The sequence below is a fragment of the Acanthamoeba castellanii genome, assembly GCF_000313135.1.
Source record: "Acanthamoeba castellanii str. Neff unplaced genomic scaffold scf7180000084624, whole genome shotgun sequence".
Taxonomy (NCBI): Eukaryota; Discosea; order Longamoebia; family Acanthamoebidae; genus Acanthamoeba; species Acanthamoeba castellanii.
In genome coordinates, this window is record NW_004457269.1 from 71,027 (window position 1) to 86,439 (window position 15,413).

Consider the following 15,413-nt stretch of genomic DNA (forward strand, 5'->3'; position numbering starts at 1 on the left):
AGGGGCTGGTCGACGGTTTCACACTGGCTCGGCAGGGCCTCGGCATTCTCGGCTCCAACATCGTAGTGCCCGCTTGGCGAATACATCAATGCATAGAGGTCAGTTTGCGCTGGTGCGCCCACCTCGCTGTACATGGCCACAAAACGTTATATTAAATAATCTTGTTTTCCCTTCTTTTTTCTCTTGTTCTTCTGTCAGAACAACCTTGCCCTTGCAGCTCTGAGCACTTGTCACAACCACCCACACCTTGCCAAGGCGCACAGTGGGTTGCACTTGGCCTCAACAGCAGGCCTGGAAAAGTCCCCACTGTCTGCCTGTGTTACTTGAACTAGTTTAGGGCTTGGCGGCCTGAAAAAGTGGCAGACACATCGCAGACAGCCTAAATATCCTGATGGGTGGCATGGATGGTAGAAGCGGGTGTCAAAAAAAATCAAGGATCCCACATAGTATGGCTCCAACTCTGGGCGCTTGCACACCCTTGTCTGGGCGTAGAAAGACTGTGGAATGCGTGATAGACAAGAAGAGCAGGCTGGCAGTATTGGCTAGACACATACAGGTTCCTGCTCAGTATGTGCAGAGATTTTGAGGGCTGGTTGATCATATAAAACAGCCACCACACCAACATGTTCTTCTTGCTCCAATGACCACCAGCTCTGCATCACCATGGACCACAATACCCCTGCTCCTCAGGCCTTTGCTGAACTCCTGGTGGAGCACAACCTAGACATGAGACAGGTGCTGGGCCACCTGGCAGCAATGGCCACACCCCAGGCAGTCAACCAAGCCCCCATCAAGACTGAGGCTCCACCACCACACAGGATCCACCTAGATGAGATTGGTCACTTCAAGGTATGGTTGTCTGTGTGTTGAATAGCTGCAACTTGTAATGGTAATGTGTGTGTATACACAGTTGTGGGCATTGGGGGGGGGGAATATGGCAGGAGCAAAGTGACTGCTTGATTGTGTGCTCAACAACTACCTTCAAGAAGGGAGTCATATGGCCTGAACTCAAGGGCTTGCTGTGAGAGCTTGCCCACATTGAGTGGACATGGTCCATCAATGCTAACCTCACCAACTGCATGTTTGCAGACATCCTTGTTGATGTGGTGCAAGTGCTAGACAAGTGCAACACAAACTACATGGATGTACACAGGTTCTGCAAGCAGCACTACTTCAACCAAGACCTCAACTTGCGCAAGTGCACAATGCACCAAGCTGACTCCTATGTTGCAGAAGCAACCTACATGTACATTGTCACTGTACTAACATTAGACAGGGTCTTAATGGATCAGTTTTGTTGGTGGGGCATCTTCATGATGTTGCAGTCATGGGAGCAGGCAACCCCCCCTGTGGAAGCCAAGACAATCTACATGCCTGTCATCAAGACCTTCAATGCCACACTGGCAGCAGCACAGCACAACCTCTACAACCAGAACATCAACACAACCAACTACAGGCACCACCACTTCAAGGGGAGGCAGATGTCAAAGGAGAAGGGGCCCATTGCAAAGCACACTCAGTCAAGCCATGCACATCACAAGGCTGAGAGTGACAAGGAGGAGGAGGAGGAGGAGGAGGAGGGGGACAACAACAACAGCAATGGCAAGGAAGATGACAACACAGAAGAGGAAGAAGAAGAGGACCAAAAGAGCTCCAAGACACCCAAGAAGGTACAGACATCAACAATTTGTGTGCACAATCTAACCAGAGCTTTGTGTAAGTGTAGTACACAATAGGTAGTGTCAACAACAGCCAAGATCTTGCTCATCATGTATGGTACAACAAAAACAAGAAGACCAAGTGGACCTGGCAGGAGGCGCAAGACAACCCCACCTTGGCAACAGCAATCATGGCATGGCAACTGGAGCACCACCAGACACTTCATCACCAAGCAGTGTCTGGACTGGTATGTATTCCATGTCTTGCAAATTGCACAACACACTCACCAGTGGCATGGAATGTGCAGCAAGCCAAGAATGAGAAGCTCACAGCAGAGGTGGTGGAGCTGAAGCAGAAGCTAGACACCAAGGAGCAGCACCACCACCATCACAAGAAGCACAAGCACCCCAACACCCCAGCAGCAGCGGCCTACAAGGACCCCTTGATGCAAGAGCCATCAGAGAAGAAGGCCAAAGCAGACAAAACAGTACATGAACACTAAACACATGGTCCAGCAGCAAGCTCATCATTCTAGCCCATGTGAAGGAAGACAAGATCCTAGCCAAGGTACAGCATCCTGCCATGTCACACACAGCCTCCCCCCCTCAGAGCAACCAGGGGCTAGAGGCCTAAGCCACCAGGCCTAGTGTACACAAACCATTCCTGTTGAGTGTATGTCCAGACACTATGCTAATTTGTCTATACAGATTGCAGGCATGCTCCTCATGCACAACATGGAGCCAGAGCACCCAACCAAGTCATGTGACAAGTGCCTGTGCTGTGCTACGCCCAGTGTTCAAGTGCATCACCTGTGCATTGCATGTCCCACCACACAACATTGAAGTCTGCACGTGGTGCATCAGGCACCTGTGGACCAATGCTGACCACAGTGGCCACATCTGGCAGGTGGTGTACCAGCCCACTGATGCAGGTGTTGTGGCAGAAAGCCTCAGGCCTTGGCTCCAGGCATGAGTGCAGAGCCATGTGCCCACCCACAAAGAGATAGACACTGGCCTAATGCAGCAACTGGAGGTACATCTAGACGTTTTTCTGCTCCAGTCTGGGAATGACTAAGTCTTGTCTGTGCAGGCCATCAGCTCCCATGTACACAGCAAGGCGCCAGCGCCCACCAAAGAGCAAGGGCAGGAGTACAGTCAGCAAGAGAAGCAAGAATCCTCATCAGGAACACCCAGCTCAGAGCCACAGAAATTCAAGGACAAGATCAGGTCACAGGACAAAGAGAACGAAGGGGAAGGGGAAGAGGAAGAGGAAGAAGAGAACACAAAGCCTGGTACATGCCAGCCTCTCTCCCTCTTTCTCTTGTATCTTAACATGTGTTCATGTCTTGTTGGCAGAGTCCAGTTGCCACACCATCATTGGCTGTTAAGGTATGCCACCGCCCCCAACTCTCAGTCTGCACATGTAGTACAAAAACAAAAGATGTTTTGTGTAGGGCATTGATGTCAACAAGCTCTACACACACAACCAACTCCAGCACCTACCAATAGAGAAGCTTGCCAAGCTTACCAACCACTTTCATCTCAGCGCCGGCCACTGGGCAAAGAAAGAACCCTACATCTGACTCCTCTGGCCACATCTACAGCAGCTCCACTCTCACACCACCCCTACTACAGCACCACATCCCTCCCTCCACCTACCAGCTCTGCCTTCCCACGAGCCCTCCCCAATGCAACAGAAGGGGATGGAGTTTGTGGTCATGCTGAAAAGCATGCACCACACAATGACACAAGATCACAAGCTCATCAACAACCCACAGCAAAGACGCCTTCGCGCCCAGCCAGCTCCTCCTCACAGGCATACCACAGCTAGGCAAAACAGCAAGGACACCACCTCATGAGGAACCTTGTGATCCTCTTCTCTTATGCAATAAACACACTTTCACCACAGACAACAAGGCGATTCAGTCAGTACAAACACCTCATCTTCTACCTTGGGAAGGATCCCCACAACCCTCAAAATCATCCTCTCCACTTGTCTACTGGTATGTCTTCTACTCCTACTCACTGATGTCTGCTCACTCTTCTCATCTTCAGGTTCACTGGTTCCCTGTCTCCTCCCATTGGTGGAGTCTGTTCACTCCTTCTGGCATGATGAGATCACCAAGGTCTGTGGTTTGTGGACATTTGTGTTGAATGGTCATGCTGCAACAGTCTGGCCACTTTCTGACATCATCAACTACGTCTTCTCCCACCCCTTCATCACCCAACACTTCCAATATGTGACTTGTCTAGACATCATCTGTTGCATGGATGAATACCCTCAAGGGGGCCAGTCCACCTACGCTGAGACCTACATGTTTTGGAACCTTGGGTGTCTGTGCAAAACTCTACACTTCCAATTCCTGAGTGTCTTGATGCACACCACCTCCCACTTGCCTCACCTTGAAGCCATCCTCCATGCCAACAACAGGTTCCCCTTTTCCTTCCTCCATCCACTTGCCTCTTGCTCACTTCCCACACTTGCCTGCATGCAGTTACCTCTCTGAGGCCAAGGCAAATGGCTTTGTGACTGTTTGGCCCAGCAACAAGCCATCCTTCACTGTGCCTGTCACCCTTTGAGTGTGCTCCAATGATCTGATGCTTTGGTTCTTCCTCTGGCAAGGGCCAAGCTTGATGGAATGGTGCTGCATCTACTGCTTTTGGCTGTGCCACTTCCCTGGCTTGCAATCCTCCTGGCTGCTTTGTGTTGATGTTGTGTGCAGACAGGCCGCTGCACAGGGCCTGGGAGGCTATCTGGATCCCTCTTGCACTGAGCCCCTGGTAGAAGGTGTTGAGCCTTATGACGTCGTGTTCTGCATTTTACATGCACTCACCTGCATTGGCGACCTGGTGGTTGACTGGCTCCACAACTGGACAATGAACCAGCCAGACCACCAAGTCCTTTTGGTCAAGGTAAGCTGACTGTGCCTCACCCCCTCATCCCTCATCCCTCTGCTTGCTCACATCGCCTTTCTCCCTTCCCTCAAAGCTCAACTCTGTCTTGTTTGGCCAATGGGTGCACCTCACCATCTCCAACATGGTGCCCATGCAAGGCTGGCACCTAAAAGGTTGCCATGCAGCTGCTCTTCTCAAGGTACTTCCTTCTCCCTTTGTCTTGCCCTCACATCTGCACAATTTCAACTTGTCTTGACAGGCCTTCCCCATGATCTGTGCTGCAGTTGGGGTTCCACTGGAGGTGGCTGACTGTGAATCAGTCCGCCGCCTGTTCCACATCATGTACATCTTTGACCCCTTGCTCCCTTCTCATGAGGAAGACATGGTGTGGTTCCAGGTGAACATGAGGCAGGTCATGGAGACCTTCACCACCATCATCTGCAGCCACCATCAGCCCAACTATGTGCATGAGATTGCTGAGCATGCCACTGACCTTCTCAGTGCTGGGGGGCTCTGCCCCTTCTGCAATGACAGCATGAAGACCCTTCAGTCCATGCTGAAGGCCACCTTCCATGACTGGTCTCCCTGCTATGGTGGCACCTCCACCATGGACATGCTTTGGACGGTGTGGGAGTGGTGGTTTATGAGGATGCAGGTCTGTGTCCTTGAAGGCTGTGCATCAATTCCCTTCCTCAACACTGACCTCAAGCGCCAGCTTGGCATTGAGGCCCTCCTCTCTTCCCCCTCTACTGCTGGCGTTGTCTAGCTCTGTCTGATCATGTTCAGACGGTCTCTCTCACACCTCCACCTCATTTCTCTTCTCTTTTCTTTTGTATCAACCACATGTCTTGAACTGCCGTCTCTCTTGTCTACCAAGATCTCCCACAAAGCTCTTCCCTCCAAAACGCCATTGTCTGGAAACCTATGGCATTTCCCCCCCCCTTTGCTTTCCCCTTTCGTCTAGCAGCTTCCGTAGAAGACCAAACTAGTTCAAGTAACACAGGCCGACAGTGGGGCGTGCAGGAGCCCAACCAGGAGGGAAAGCCCAAGGGCGGGAGCTGCCATCAGGACCTGAGAATTTTCCAGGCGTTCTTGCTGAGAACGGCACACCGCCAATCTGCGCGCGCCGGGGCGAAGGGAAATTTCCCGGTTTGCCAGGTTTTCTGCGTCCAAGAGGCGGCCAAGCCACAACCAGAACACTTCAACAACCAACCATCATCACACCAACAACACAAGAGCTACTCACGAGTAGAGAAGAAGGAGAGAAGATAGAGTAGAAGGAGAAGAATATTGTCATCATTATCATGTACGCTGCGAGGTCAATGAGTCGAGGAGGGTGGAGTCAGCGCTACGCGCTGGGTGGGGGACGATACTACTTCGGGTCTTCTTCTTCTTCTTCTTCTTCAGCATCGTCGCCTGCGATGGCGAGTCTCCAACAGAACGCGGGGGGAGGCAACGAGATGGACGTGAGGGACCTCCAGCGCCAGGGGCTGGCCATCGACGAGCGACTGCGCGTGCCCGAGCCGCAGAGCGAGGACGGGATGGAGCGGGAGTCGATAAGGCGCGGGGTCAACTTCAGCTGGGCCGTCGAGATGCTTCACGACCACGACCAGGTGGAGTACAAGCACGGCCTGGACGAGGATCTGCTCAGACGGCAGGAGAGCCTCATGCACAACCACAACCACCACAACCACAACGGCCAACAGCAGCATCACTATGAGGAGGACCAGCAGCAGATGCTGGGAAGCGGCGGCAACATCCAGGCCTACAATCACAGCGACAACAACGGCGAGGGAAAGCACAACTTCTACAAGTGGGGCTGATAGCCCCTCCTGTCCTGAGCGTATGTTTTCAGACCATCAGCATGTAGATAGTGGTGCATGTAAATACACTCATGTAAACACCCACCAGATAAGAATAGCACCAAAGAGCTGATGTTTCACCATTCCACAACTTCTTGTTTTAACAAACAACCACTTCCTCACTTCACCTCATGTTGTTGCAGTTCATCATCTCTCAACCCAAAGACTAAGGCTCATTTGTCCACGTCCCATGGCTGGAGGGGCGCTGGGCTGGGGTTGAGGGTGACGGGGTAGTTGAGCTCGAAGGCCGAGCAGTCCGGCGCGGGGCTCAAGCTCCAGGGCATCTCCTCGCAGCAGCCCTCGGCACCACCCGGAATCGGCACCGGCGGGACACCCTGTTGCTCGAAGCAGCCGCGTTCATCAACAGCACCCCGAAGAGAAACGATGGTTGGTGGTGAGCCGCTGCCAACCATCAGATTGATTGGGTTCAACGTACATCACGGAATCCGTCGGTGTGGGCACCGCTGTCGATGAGGGTGCCCGAATCGTAGAGGGAGTAGGTGAGGCCTCGGTACATGAAGTAGACGTCCTCATACAGCGGTGACTGTTCAGTTTTGGAGGCTAGACATATAGGGGAACACACACAAATTAACAAGTGATGATGAGCGAAGGGATGTGGAAGAAGGTAGCTGTACGGGCGATGCTCATCTTCACTTCGGTGATGATGGCGTCCACGAAGGACAGGTGTAGCTCAAGGCGAGTGGCAATCCTCTGCTCCAGCCTGTGAAGTGTGATGAGAATAGGCTTTGTGCCGTAAACGTTGTAGCTTGTTGCAAGCGCACCTGAGAACGAACTGAAAGTTGAAGAGGTGGGGGCAAGTCCTGTCGGTCGGATCGCCGAACCGCCAGGTCCCGTACGGGTCGAAGTCCGTAGCCGCTGCGCAAATCATGATTTCAGCCTTTGAGCCGAACGCGGTGCGTGGTGGGGAGCTGTTGGACGCACCTTGGAAGATGAAGGGCGACGAGGAGTCGACTCGCTTGCGGAAGTGTACGGGGTAGTTGCCCGATACGCCCTCGAGCATGGAGTAGACTCCGCCAATGCCCACGGCCGTACGCGCGTCCATCCGCTTCACTGAGCTGCCCAGGATCGAATTGATCGGGTACGCTCGCACAGGACCTGACGAGGGGTCAGGACTTGAAGGTGATGATGACGAAGGGCAAGACAGTACCTTGGCGAGAGGAGTGCGGGACGTCGAAGGAGGCGACGTTGATTGAGCCCGCCACGCCACCGCCACGAATGCTCTCCACCACCGCCGCGCGCTTATGGTGGCCGTTCGAGCGCCGGGTAACGTTGCGGAGTTGCTTGAGGCTCTCTCTGTTGAAACAATGAGCGCGGCACCAAAGCTGATCAGCCATAGAACTGTGAAGTCTGTAGCAGATACCACAGTTACTGACCTGGCCTCGGTGAAGGGGCTGGCCCAGGGCATACCGCCGTAGAGCTCCTCGATCTTCTTGAGGATGTTGGAGTCGCGGCTGCGAACGACGCTACCGGCCTCGAACTCGTCGAACTGGTTCGTGGCCATGTAGATGCCGGTCTCCTCCTGCACGCGCAGGCGCTCGGCCTCGATCAGCTTGGCCTCCTCCTCGCGCGCCATGTCGTCGTCCGTGCCCCACGCTCGGCCGGCCTTCTCATCGTCGACGACGCCGTCCACCGCTTCGCGCCCGGGAGCGAAGCCGGTACCGCCCTCTTCCTCCCGCTTGGCATAAAAACCAGGGAAACCTGGTGTGTGCGGTGTTGAGTGTGTGCGAGTGCAGTGAGCAAGCGATCATGTGTTGCGTTGCTAGAGGGGAGGAAGGTGTACCGCTGGTGCTTCCGCCGCTGGAGCTCGAGGTGACGGTGTCGCCGGTGGTCTGGGTTTATTGTTTAACAAAAGAGAAACCATCATTTCGAAAGAGGTGCAGAGGAGGTGCAGCGTACTGTGAGACTCGTGCCAGAGCCGCCAGTGGCCGGTAGCAGGTCATCAGTGCTGAACTCGTCCTGTTCATCATCGAAGCGAACAAGATGAGCTCCTAAGGCTTTGAGAACTGCCCAGCTTGGGCAGAGGCTTTGTATGCATGGGGGGGTGGTGCTGAACGAACGGTTTCGAAGTGGTCGCCCTGCCAGAGCACCTCGGAGAGGCAGCGCTGCTGGCCGGGGAAGCAGAGTTCCTCGATGAAGAGGGTATGTCGCCCATTGACCGACGCCTCCGCCCCAATCATGATCGCAGCCACCATCAACACGGCCGCAGCCATGTACTTCATGATGGTCTTTTCTATCATCAAGAGGGAGAGTGGAGCGCAAAAACTAATGGGAGAGGCTGACTCAAGAAGAAGAACCAGCTCCCCTCGATAGCATCAATCAATCCGATTCTTTAGTCTTTTGTTTTTCCTTCTTCTCCGTATAGTCGCCTTTTCCTTTTTCGCGCCAAGCCCAATCGACGCCAGGCTGATATGTCCCGAGAAAACAAAGAGAAAATAAATAAACAGTTTAAATAATCATTTTAATTTGTTTAAGAAAAGAACGAAGAAGAAAGAAAGAGACAGAGAGGGACGAAGACGACGGTTCTAGACCCTGCCGATCAGGGACGGCTCCCACGACGCGGGAACGACAGCGGCCGCATTGACGCCCGGGCAGCTGGTGGTCAGCTCCGCGGCGCCGGCCTTGCGCTTGCGCCCGCCGTCGTAGCGGCTCGACTTGACCACGCGGCCGGCCTCGTCAAAGGTGCGGCAGATGCCGTGCTTGCGGTCGTCGCGGTAGTTCTTGGAGCGCCACAGGCTGCCGTCCTCGCGCCACACGTGGCCCGCGCCGTGCTTGAGGCCGTGGACGAAGGTCTGCTGGCCGGCCAGGCGGCCGCTCTCGTACCACCACTTGACGTGCCCGTGGACGCGCTCGTCGCGGTACTGAACCTCGAGCGCCTTGATGGTGCCGTCGGCAAAGTACTCGACGTAGTCGCCCGCGCGCAGACCAAACTCGAAGCGCGTGGAGCGCCACAGGGCGCCGCTCGAAGGGCGCCACTCGAGGGCCTGGCCGTGCTTGCGGCCCTGCGCGTCGTAGGGGCAGTACTTGACGAGCGTCTTGGTCTTCGAAGCCGTAGTCGTAGTCGCAGCACCGGGGTGGCCGCCATCGTCGGCCCAGCGCTTGTACTCGTGGAGGCACTCGATCTGCCGCTCCTTGGTCATGTGCCTCTGCACCGCGGTGAGAACGTCGTCGGGCAGGCAGTCGCGCAGCTCGGAGGTGAAGTAGGCAGCTACGACGGCGGCGGTCATATCAAACAAGCTAGCGATGCGGCTCGGTATCGATTGTCTCGACGCGGACGTAGAAGCCCCGTGATTGAGATTAAAGTGCTGGCAAGCGATGCTGGCAGCGGTGTCCTCGTCGCGCTTCCTCAGTTGCACCTCCTTGTACTGGCGCTTGAAGTAGCGGTTCGATTCCTCGACCAGATCATCCCATTGCGACTGCGGCTCGAGCGGCAACGCGTACTCCTCGACGAGCAGATCAAGCTCTTCCTCATCGATCGACCACGCCCCACCGCGACCACCGCACCTATCTCCACCTCGTTTGCTGAACGCCAGATCAACCATCGTTCCTCGTCTCTCCCTGTCTCTCTCTAATACTATTGAATTTTTAAAAAATCTATCTCGTCTAGCTAGACAAAGTCTTCGAATCGGCACAGTCTCAGTTGTCGTAATTGGCTTGATTTTTGGGCTGGCATTTGGCGACTGGTTGAGACAAAGAATCAGAAGATGGCCTTCGTCCTGTATTTGTTGCGCGCAGAGCTCAATGTCGACATTTACTTGTTTTCTTCCTTCCTACTTTTTTCTGCGATGCCACTCTTCAGTGAACGCCCCCCCCCTTTCCTCTTGTTGCACGGGCGCAACGCGTGCCAACATGATCCCCACGCATCGGCCAGAGGAAGAGGATCGAGCTTGTGCTGCTGCAGAAAGGGAGGGAGCGGCGAAAGGGATGTGCGACATTGGGGCAAAGAAGAGTGTATTGATGATAGAAGGACTGCTCTGGTTTGTGAAAAAGAGTGCCACGGAATGTGCGCTGCCTGGCCTTGGTGCATCGGTCCGGCCATCTACGACATTTGTGCGACCTGGTCGTCGAGCGAGTAGCCAGAAGTAGTGAGTACAACGACGGTGAGCAACGCAAAAGAGTCGAGCGAGGGGGGGGGTACCAGCTCCAACAGCTGGTCGAGGGTGACGGTGATGCGGCCCGACCGCTGGGGGTCGCGCCACTGGAACAGCGAACGGCCCTGGGCTACACAGCGGGGGATGGGGGAAGGGGGATGGTTAGCACCACCGCCGGATCCACATCCGATTGTCGAGGGGCGAAGGGGGCGGCGGCGTACCGATGGTGGCGCAGATGAGGAGGAACTGGTGGAAGTTGACACCATAGCCCGTCTTGTTGTGGACCATCATGAAGGTCTGTACGACAGGCAGGGAAACCTGCAGGCGTCGAAGAAAAGGGAGGGGATCAATACAATGCCCAGGAGCACGGTGACACACACCACTCAGCCTAGGCTTGATATGGTACCTGGAAGCCGGCGGCGGCGAGGGCGTTGTGAATCTCCCTGGCATCGATGGTACCGCTGCGATCCCTGTCAGCAGCAAAGAACGCCGCCTGCAGGGAGGCAAGGAACTTGTGCATCGCCGCATACTCGTAGAAGTCTGGAGCCAAAAGAGAGAGAGAGAGAAATAGAGAAGATTAGGCGTGCACCTCCGAAACATTCGGAGTGCTGATGAACATCGAGTAACGAACCAATGCTCCTGTTGCCGTCGCGATCGAACACGCGGACCAGCTTGGTGGCCACGTCCAGACCCAGAGGCACGCCGTTGAAGGTGACTGTTAAGAGGAGGGGGGCAAACGGGGACGTGGTGATGTCAGCATTCGTGCACAAACTGCGCGTGAGGGCAAGAGGGGCGTCGCAGAGAGGAGAGAGAGAGAGAGAGAGAGAGGTGGTGCGTACTGCCGGCGATCTCGTTGGCGGTGATCGAGCCAGAGCCGTCCCTGTCCACCGAGCGGAACCAGGCCTGGATCTCGTACATCTCCTGCTGCTGGATCTGGTTGTAGTACGACGAGAACTGCAGCAGGGCGTAAGCGCCGGGAGGGTCAGTGGAGAGCGCGGCTGGTGAACGCATGCCATCAACGATTGTGGGCGAGCACACGTACCCAGTTGTTGTTGAAGCTGGAGGGAGGCGGGCCGACGTTGGTGACCACGGTGGTGGTCTGCTGGTGCACCATGGTGCCGGGGGGACCGCCAGGACGTCCGCCTGTGTAATATAGAATATAGAACATAGAACACATATTTGATGTAGATCGAGCGGCAAATGGATAGCGTTGCATGGAAAAACATGAATAATAAATGTTTATAATACAAGATCGAGGACGTGAAGGGTGCGCGTTAGATCGATGGGCATAAAATTCGGGCAAATTTGTAACAACACGAATCGATCAGATCTGGTTGCCTCTCGTCACAGATACCAGCAGATCAGATCTGATTGATTTTTGTGTTGCTCTACTCTCTCGAATTTAGCGTTGCCAATGAAGCGCACGTACCCATCACGCCCGCAGGATAAGCGCCATGACTGCCCATAGGAGCACCATACATACCAGGGGGAGGAGCGCCATAGGGCGAAGGTGCGCCGTACGCGCCGGGGGCGGACCACCGCCAGGGTAGCCGCCAGGAGCCGGAGGGTAGCCACCCTGAGGAGGGTAGCCGCCTTGAGGAGGATAGCCGCCGCCGTAACCTTGTCCGTACATCTTGCTAATTGATTTGAATTAATTGAAATTAAAATATGTTTTGGAGCCACGCCGATAACGAAGTGCGAAAGCGGCAGCGACGCGAGCTGCAGAAAAGATGAAAGATGGTCATACCTGCGCTGCGATCGTTTGTTGGTGCGTGTGTGGAGGAAAGAGTGTTTGCTCAAACAGTTGGAGTTATGGTGCCCCGACCGTGGGCTGTTGGCAAACCACCTTCAGAGAAGGTTATACACACGCACGCACTGGGATTGGTCGCCGAGCGGATACCACAGATTGCCGACAGCCAGCAGACCGCATTTCGTCCGAACTTGCCAACCAGAGTTCTGCATTTTATTATTTATTATTTGTTTTGACATTTGTTTTGACTTTACACCTCGCCAGGTGAACAAAAATAGAATACCTCATCTTTTGAGAGAAAAGAGAGATCTTTCGAACATAACTTCGTACTGATCCTAGACCTCCTTGTTGACGGCGTACGAAGCCTGGCCGAACCGACCACCGAACACGATCTGACTTCTGTCGTCGTTGTCACTGCACGATCGGAAACGAGAGCGCGATGTGGTGAGCGTCGTAGAACATGCAAGCACGAGGTGGGCAAGACAAAAAGGAGAAAGGGGAAGTGACGTACTCGTCGTTCTCCTTGCCCTTCTTTCGCTCCCAATCGTCGTCGCCGTTGACCTCCTTCATTTCAGTGTCCTTCTGCGTGTCCTGCTTCTTGCCAAACATCTTACTGCAGAGGGGCGCACAGGCGCTGTCAGTGCTGAGCCACACACACACACACACTTCTCTTCTTTGCGCGCAGCGTGTGCACGTACTTGTATTGACCCACAGTAAGGTTCAGGATGTTCCACTCGTCCAGTCGGTCCAGCATGGACTTGTCCGCGTCATCTCCATCGGCCAAGGCATCGTCGATCTGGTCATCCTCGAATCTGGGGAGTGCGAAGAAGTGCCAGGGTTGGTACGGGTCAGCAGAGGGGGAGGCCGGAGGTATACAACGACAGTGGTCAGGGTCTGCTCTTACCGGTAGGCCACCTGTCTGTGGGCGACCACGTCGACGCCCTTGTCCTCCTCCGCACGGGAGTATCGGATGCCGATCGTGAACCTGATGAAGAGCAGGATCGCAGCAGTGTTCACGACCGAGATAGCGATCGTCAGCAGGATAGCGATAATCTGTAGAAAGAAGGGCACTGTGAGCAAGAGCAGCCGGGAGAGGTGAAGGACGAGAAAAGCGCGCACCTGCCAACCGAGCAGCTCGCCGCCGCCGAAGAGGACGCCGTCGGCGCCAAGCGGGTTGGCATCCTTGGAGGCGAACCAGCCGAGCAGGAAGGCGCCCAGCGTGCCACCCACACCGTGGCAGACGAACACGTCGAGCGAGTCGTCGACGTACTTCATGAACCACCTGGCCAGCAGGTGAATTACGGGTGGTGAGTCCCCACACCACCCTACAACCAAGCATTGTGTAGAGTGTGCTGTACCTGCCGGCCATATAGCGCGCCTTCAGGTACACCAAGGGCCAGGCCACCAACGATGCAATGCAGCCGATGGCGAGGGCGCTCTGGAAGTGGATATAGCCGCTGCAGGGCGTAATGACCACCAGCCCCACGATGGCGCCCGAAAGTGGTCCGACCTGTTACGCAGCATATCGGCAACGAGTTGGCCAAAGAAGCACGCCTAGAGGCAAAGGGTGTCGGGCGTAGAGGTACCAAAGTCACGGCGCGCTTGGTGACCGCATCGATAACCATCCACGTGGAGAAGGCGGTGGCGGCGGAGATGTGGGTGTTGTACATGGCCTGCGCCGCAATGTCATTGGCCGCCAGGGCGGAACCTCCGTTGAAGCCGAACCAACCGATCCTGTGTGAGTGTTCCTCAGAGATGTGAGACCGGGTGACTGCTGCGCAAAGGCGCTGCCAGCTGACGATGCGTGGTGGAAGTCGACGAACCAGAGGATGACCGTGCCGAGCACGAACATGGGCACATTGTGACCGTCGGGCGGCGACCTGAGGTCGACGTTACGGCGAGGGCCGCAAAGGATGCAGGCCGTGAGGGCCGAGAAGCCGGAGGCCATGTGCACCACGGTACCGCCGGCAAAGTCGAGCGCACCGAGGTCGCGCAGGAAGCCCAGCTCGAGGCCCGAGGACGTGGTCTTGGCCGACCACACCCAGTGCGCTGCAGAGAGTGTGTGTGTGTGAGAGAGAGAGGCGAGAAGTGGAAAATGGAGGGAGTGCAGCTACCAACAGGATCGTAGACAAGAGTGGCCCAGAGGAAGATAAAGACTATCCAGGCACGGAACGATATCCGCTCCACCACGGCGCCAGAGATGATGGCCGGTGTCACGATCTGCACATCACGCCAACCGCAGGTGTTTAGTTTTATTGGTTTTTTTATGGTTTTATTAATCTTGTTGTGTTTGTGTGGTGAAGAACGCACGGCGAACGTGAGCTGGTAAAAGGAGTAAATGCCGTGGGGGATGGTTGTGGCATAGTCCGGGTTCGGGCCGTGTCCGAGGTCCCTGCGAGCACGGACGAGTGTCAGTCCCTGGTTCGCTGCCGCTACGCGCCGGCAAGTACTTGTCAAGGGTGGCTGGGAGGGGAGAGCTGTACCGGAGACCGACCCAGGCACCGTCACCGAAGCCCTTGGAGTACCAGCTGAAGGCGAACGAGTAGCCGAACCACACGAACTGAATTGTGATAATGCCTGTACGTTGGTGCCAGGGAGGGAGCGACGGTTGTTGGCGAAACAAAGAAAAAGAAAGAAAAAGGGGCGGCCGCGAGGCAAGTACCGATCGCGGCAATGTTCATGTAGAGGGTGTTCAAGAAGTTCTTCTCACGCACCAGACCTCCGTAGAAGAACGCCAGCCCGGGCGTCATGAACCACACCAGCGCGGTGCAGACCAAGAGGTACGCGGTGTCGCCCGAGTCGATACAGGCGGTGCTTCTCGCGTCGAGGGCACATGCTGCTGCGTCGTAGACCATGGCTGCTAGAGGAAGGGAAGAGGGGGGGGTGCGAGACACGTCAGGAATGGAGGGACCGAGTGGAGAGAGAGAGAAACAGTAAGAAAGTCGACGTGGTGCCCAACGTACTGACCTTCTCTTCCTTGTTCTCCGACCTATGCGTGTCCTACTCTCCTCCTCTTCAACCTCGGTATCAGCAGAACTGCTCTCGCCCCCAAGACTAGTGCTAAACCGTCGCTACGTCGTGTGCGAATATGGCCTGATGACGCGTGGCCTGTGCGCTGTTTGGTGCTTGAACGTTGTTA

The 15,413-nt window shown here is 55.3% G+C and overlaps 8 protein-coding genes across 8 annotated transcripts; 4 read left to right on the top strand and 4 right to left on the bottom strand.

Annotated features, from left to right (window-relative positions):
* Positions 1-663: 663 nt before the first annotated feature.
* On the top strand, positions 664-2,631 carry ACA1_362450 (uncharacterized protein; the record flags this gene model as incomplete). Its single annotated transcript, XM_004333726.1, has 8 exons — positions 664-838; positions 1,090-1,259; positions 1,326-1,670; positions 1,793-1,906; positions 1,967-2,146; positions 2,206-2,226; positions 2,374-2,428; positions 2,453-2,631. 8 exons carry the CDS (start codon positions 664-666, stop codon positions 2,629-2,631), a joined length of 1,239 nt encoding a protein of 412 aa, XP_004333774.1.
* A 1,294-nt stretch (positions 2,632-3,925) lies between these two features.
* Positions 3,926-4,238, top strand: ACA1_362460 (uncharacterized protein; the record flags this gene model as incomplete). Its single annotated transcript, XM_004333727.1, has 2 exons — positions 3,926-4,089; positions 4,154-4,238. The coding sequence occupies 2 exons, from the start codon at positions 3,926-3,928 to the stop codon at positions 4,236-4,238; spliced, it is 249 nt and encodes an 82-aa protein (XP_004333775.1).
* A 144-nt stretch (positions 4,239-4,382) lies between these two features.
* Positions 4,383-5,319, top strand: ACA1_362470 (uncharacterized protein; the record flags this gene model as incomplete). The annotated part of the gene is made up of 3 exons (XM_004333728.1): positions 4,383-4,571; positions 4,648-4,752; positions 4,813-5,319. Coding segments are annotated over 3 exons (801 nt in total), but the record flags the coding sequence as incomplete, so codon positions are not given.
* A 694-nt stretch (positions 5,320-6,013) lies between these two features.
* ACA1_362480 (uncharacterized protein) lies at positions 6,014-6,376 on the top strand (the record flags this gene model as incomplete). Its single annotated transcript, XM_004333729.1, has 1 exon — positions 6,014-6,376. The coding sequence occupies one exon, from the start codon at positions 6,014-6,016 to the stop codon at positions 6,374-6,376; it is 363 nt and encodes a 120-aa protein (XP_004333777.1).
* Positions 6,377-6,588: 212 nt separating this feature from the next.
* On the bottom strand, positions 6,589-8,655 carry ACA1_362490 (uncharacterized protein; the record flags this gene model as incomplete). The annotated part of the gene is made up of 10 exons (XM_004333730.1): positions 6,589-6,750; positions 6,852-6,976; positions 7,051-7,136; positions 7,198-7,291; positions 7,358-7,531; positions 7,584-7,729; positions 7,810-8,134; positions 8,217-8,265; positions 8,333-8,392; positions 8,494-8,655. 10 exons carry the CDS (start codon positions 8,653-8,655, stop codon positions 6,589-6,591), a joined length of 1,383 nt encoding a protein of 460 aa, XP_004333778.1.
* Positions 8,656-8,958: 303 nt separating this feature from the next.
* On the bottom strand, positions 8,959-9,975 carry ACA1_362500 (uncharacterized protein; the record flags this gene model as incomplete). The annotated part of the gene is made up of 1 exon (XM_004333731.1): positions 8,959-9,975. The coding sequence occupies one exon, from the start codon at positions 9,973-9,975 to the stop codon at positions 8,959-8,961; it is 1,017 nt and encodes a 338-aa protein (XP_004333779.1).
* Positions 9,976-10,472: 497 nt separating this feature from the next.
* Positions 10,473-12,005, bottom strand: ACA1_362510 (EF hand domain containing protein; the record flags this gene model as incomplete). Its single annotated transcript, XM_004333732.1, has 8 exons — positions 10,473-10,490; positions 10,572-10,654; positions 10,746-10,842; positions 10,931-11,064; positions 11,156-11,239; positions 11,364-11,478; positions 11,567-11,667; positions 11,954-12,005. The coding sequence occupies 8 exons, from the start codon at positions 12,003-12,005 to the stop codon at positions 10,473-10,475; spliced, it is 684 nt and encodes a 227-aa protein (XP_004333780.1).
* Positions 12,006-12,609: 604 nt separating this feature from the next.
* ACA1_362520 (ammonium transporter subfamily protein) lies at positions 12,610-15,129 on the bottom strand (the record flags this gene model as incomplete). The annotated part of the gene is made up of 12 exons (XM_004333733.1): positions 12,610-12,688; positions 12,786-12,887; positions 12,973-13,086; positions 13,179-13,327; positions 13,394-13,556; positions 13,633-13,784; positions 13,861-14,008; positions 14,074-14,323; positions 14,389-14,494; positions 14,585-14,666; positions 14,758-14,851; positions 14,937-15,129. 12 exons carry the CDS (start codon positions 15,127-15,129, stop codon positions 12,610-12,612), a joined length of 1,632 nt encoding a protein of 543 aa, XP_004333781.1.
* Positions 15,130-15,413: the final 284 nt, after the last annotated feature.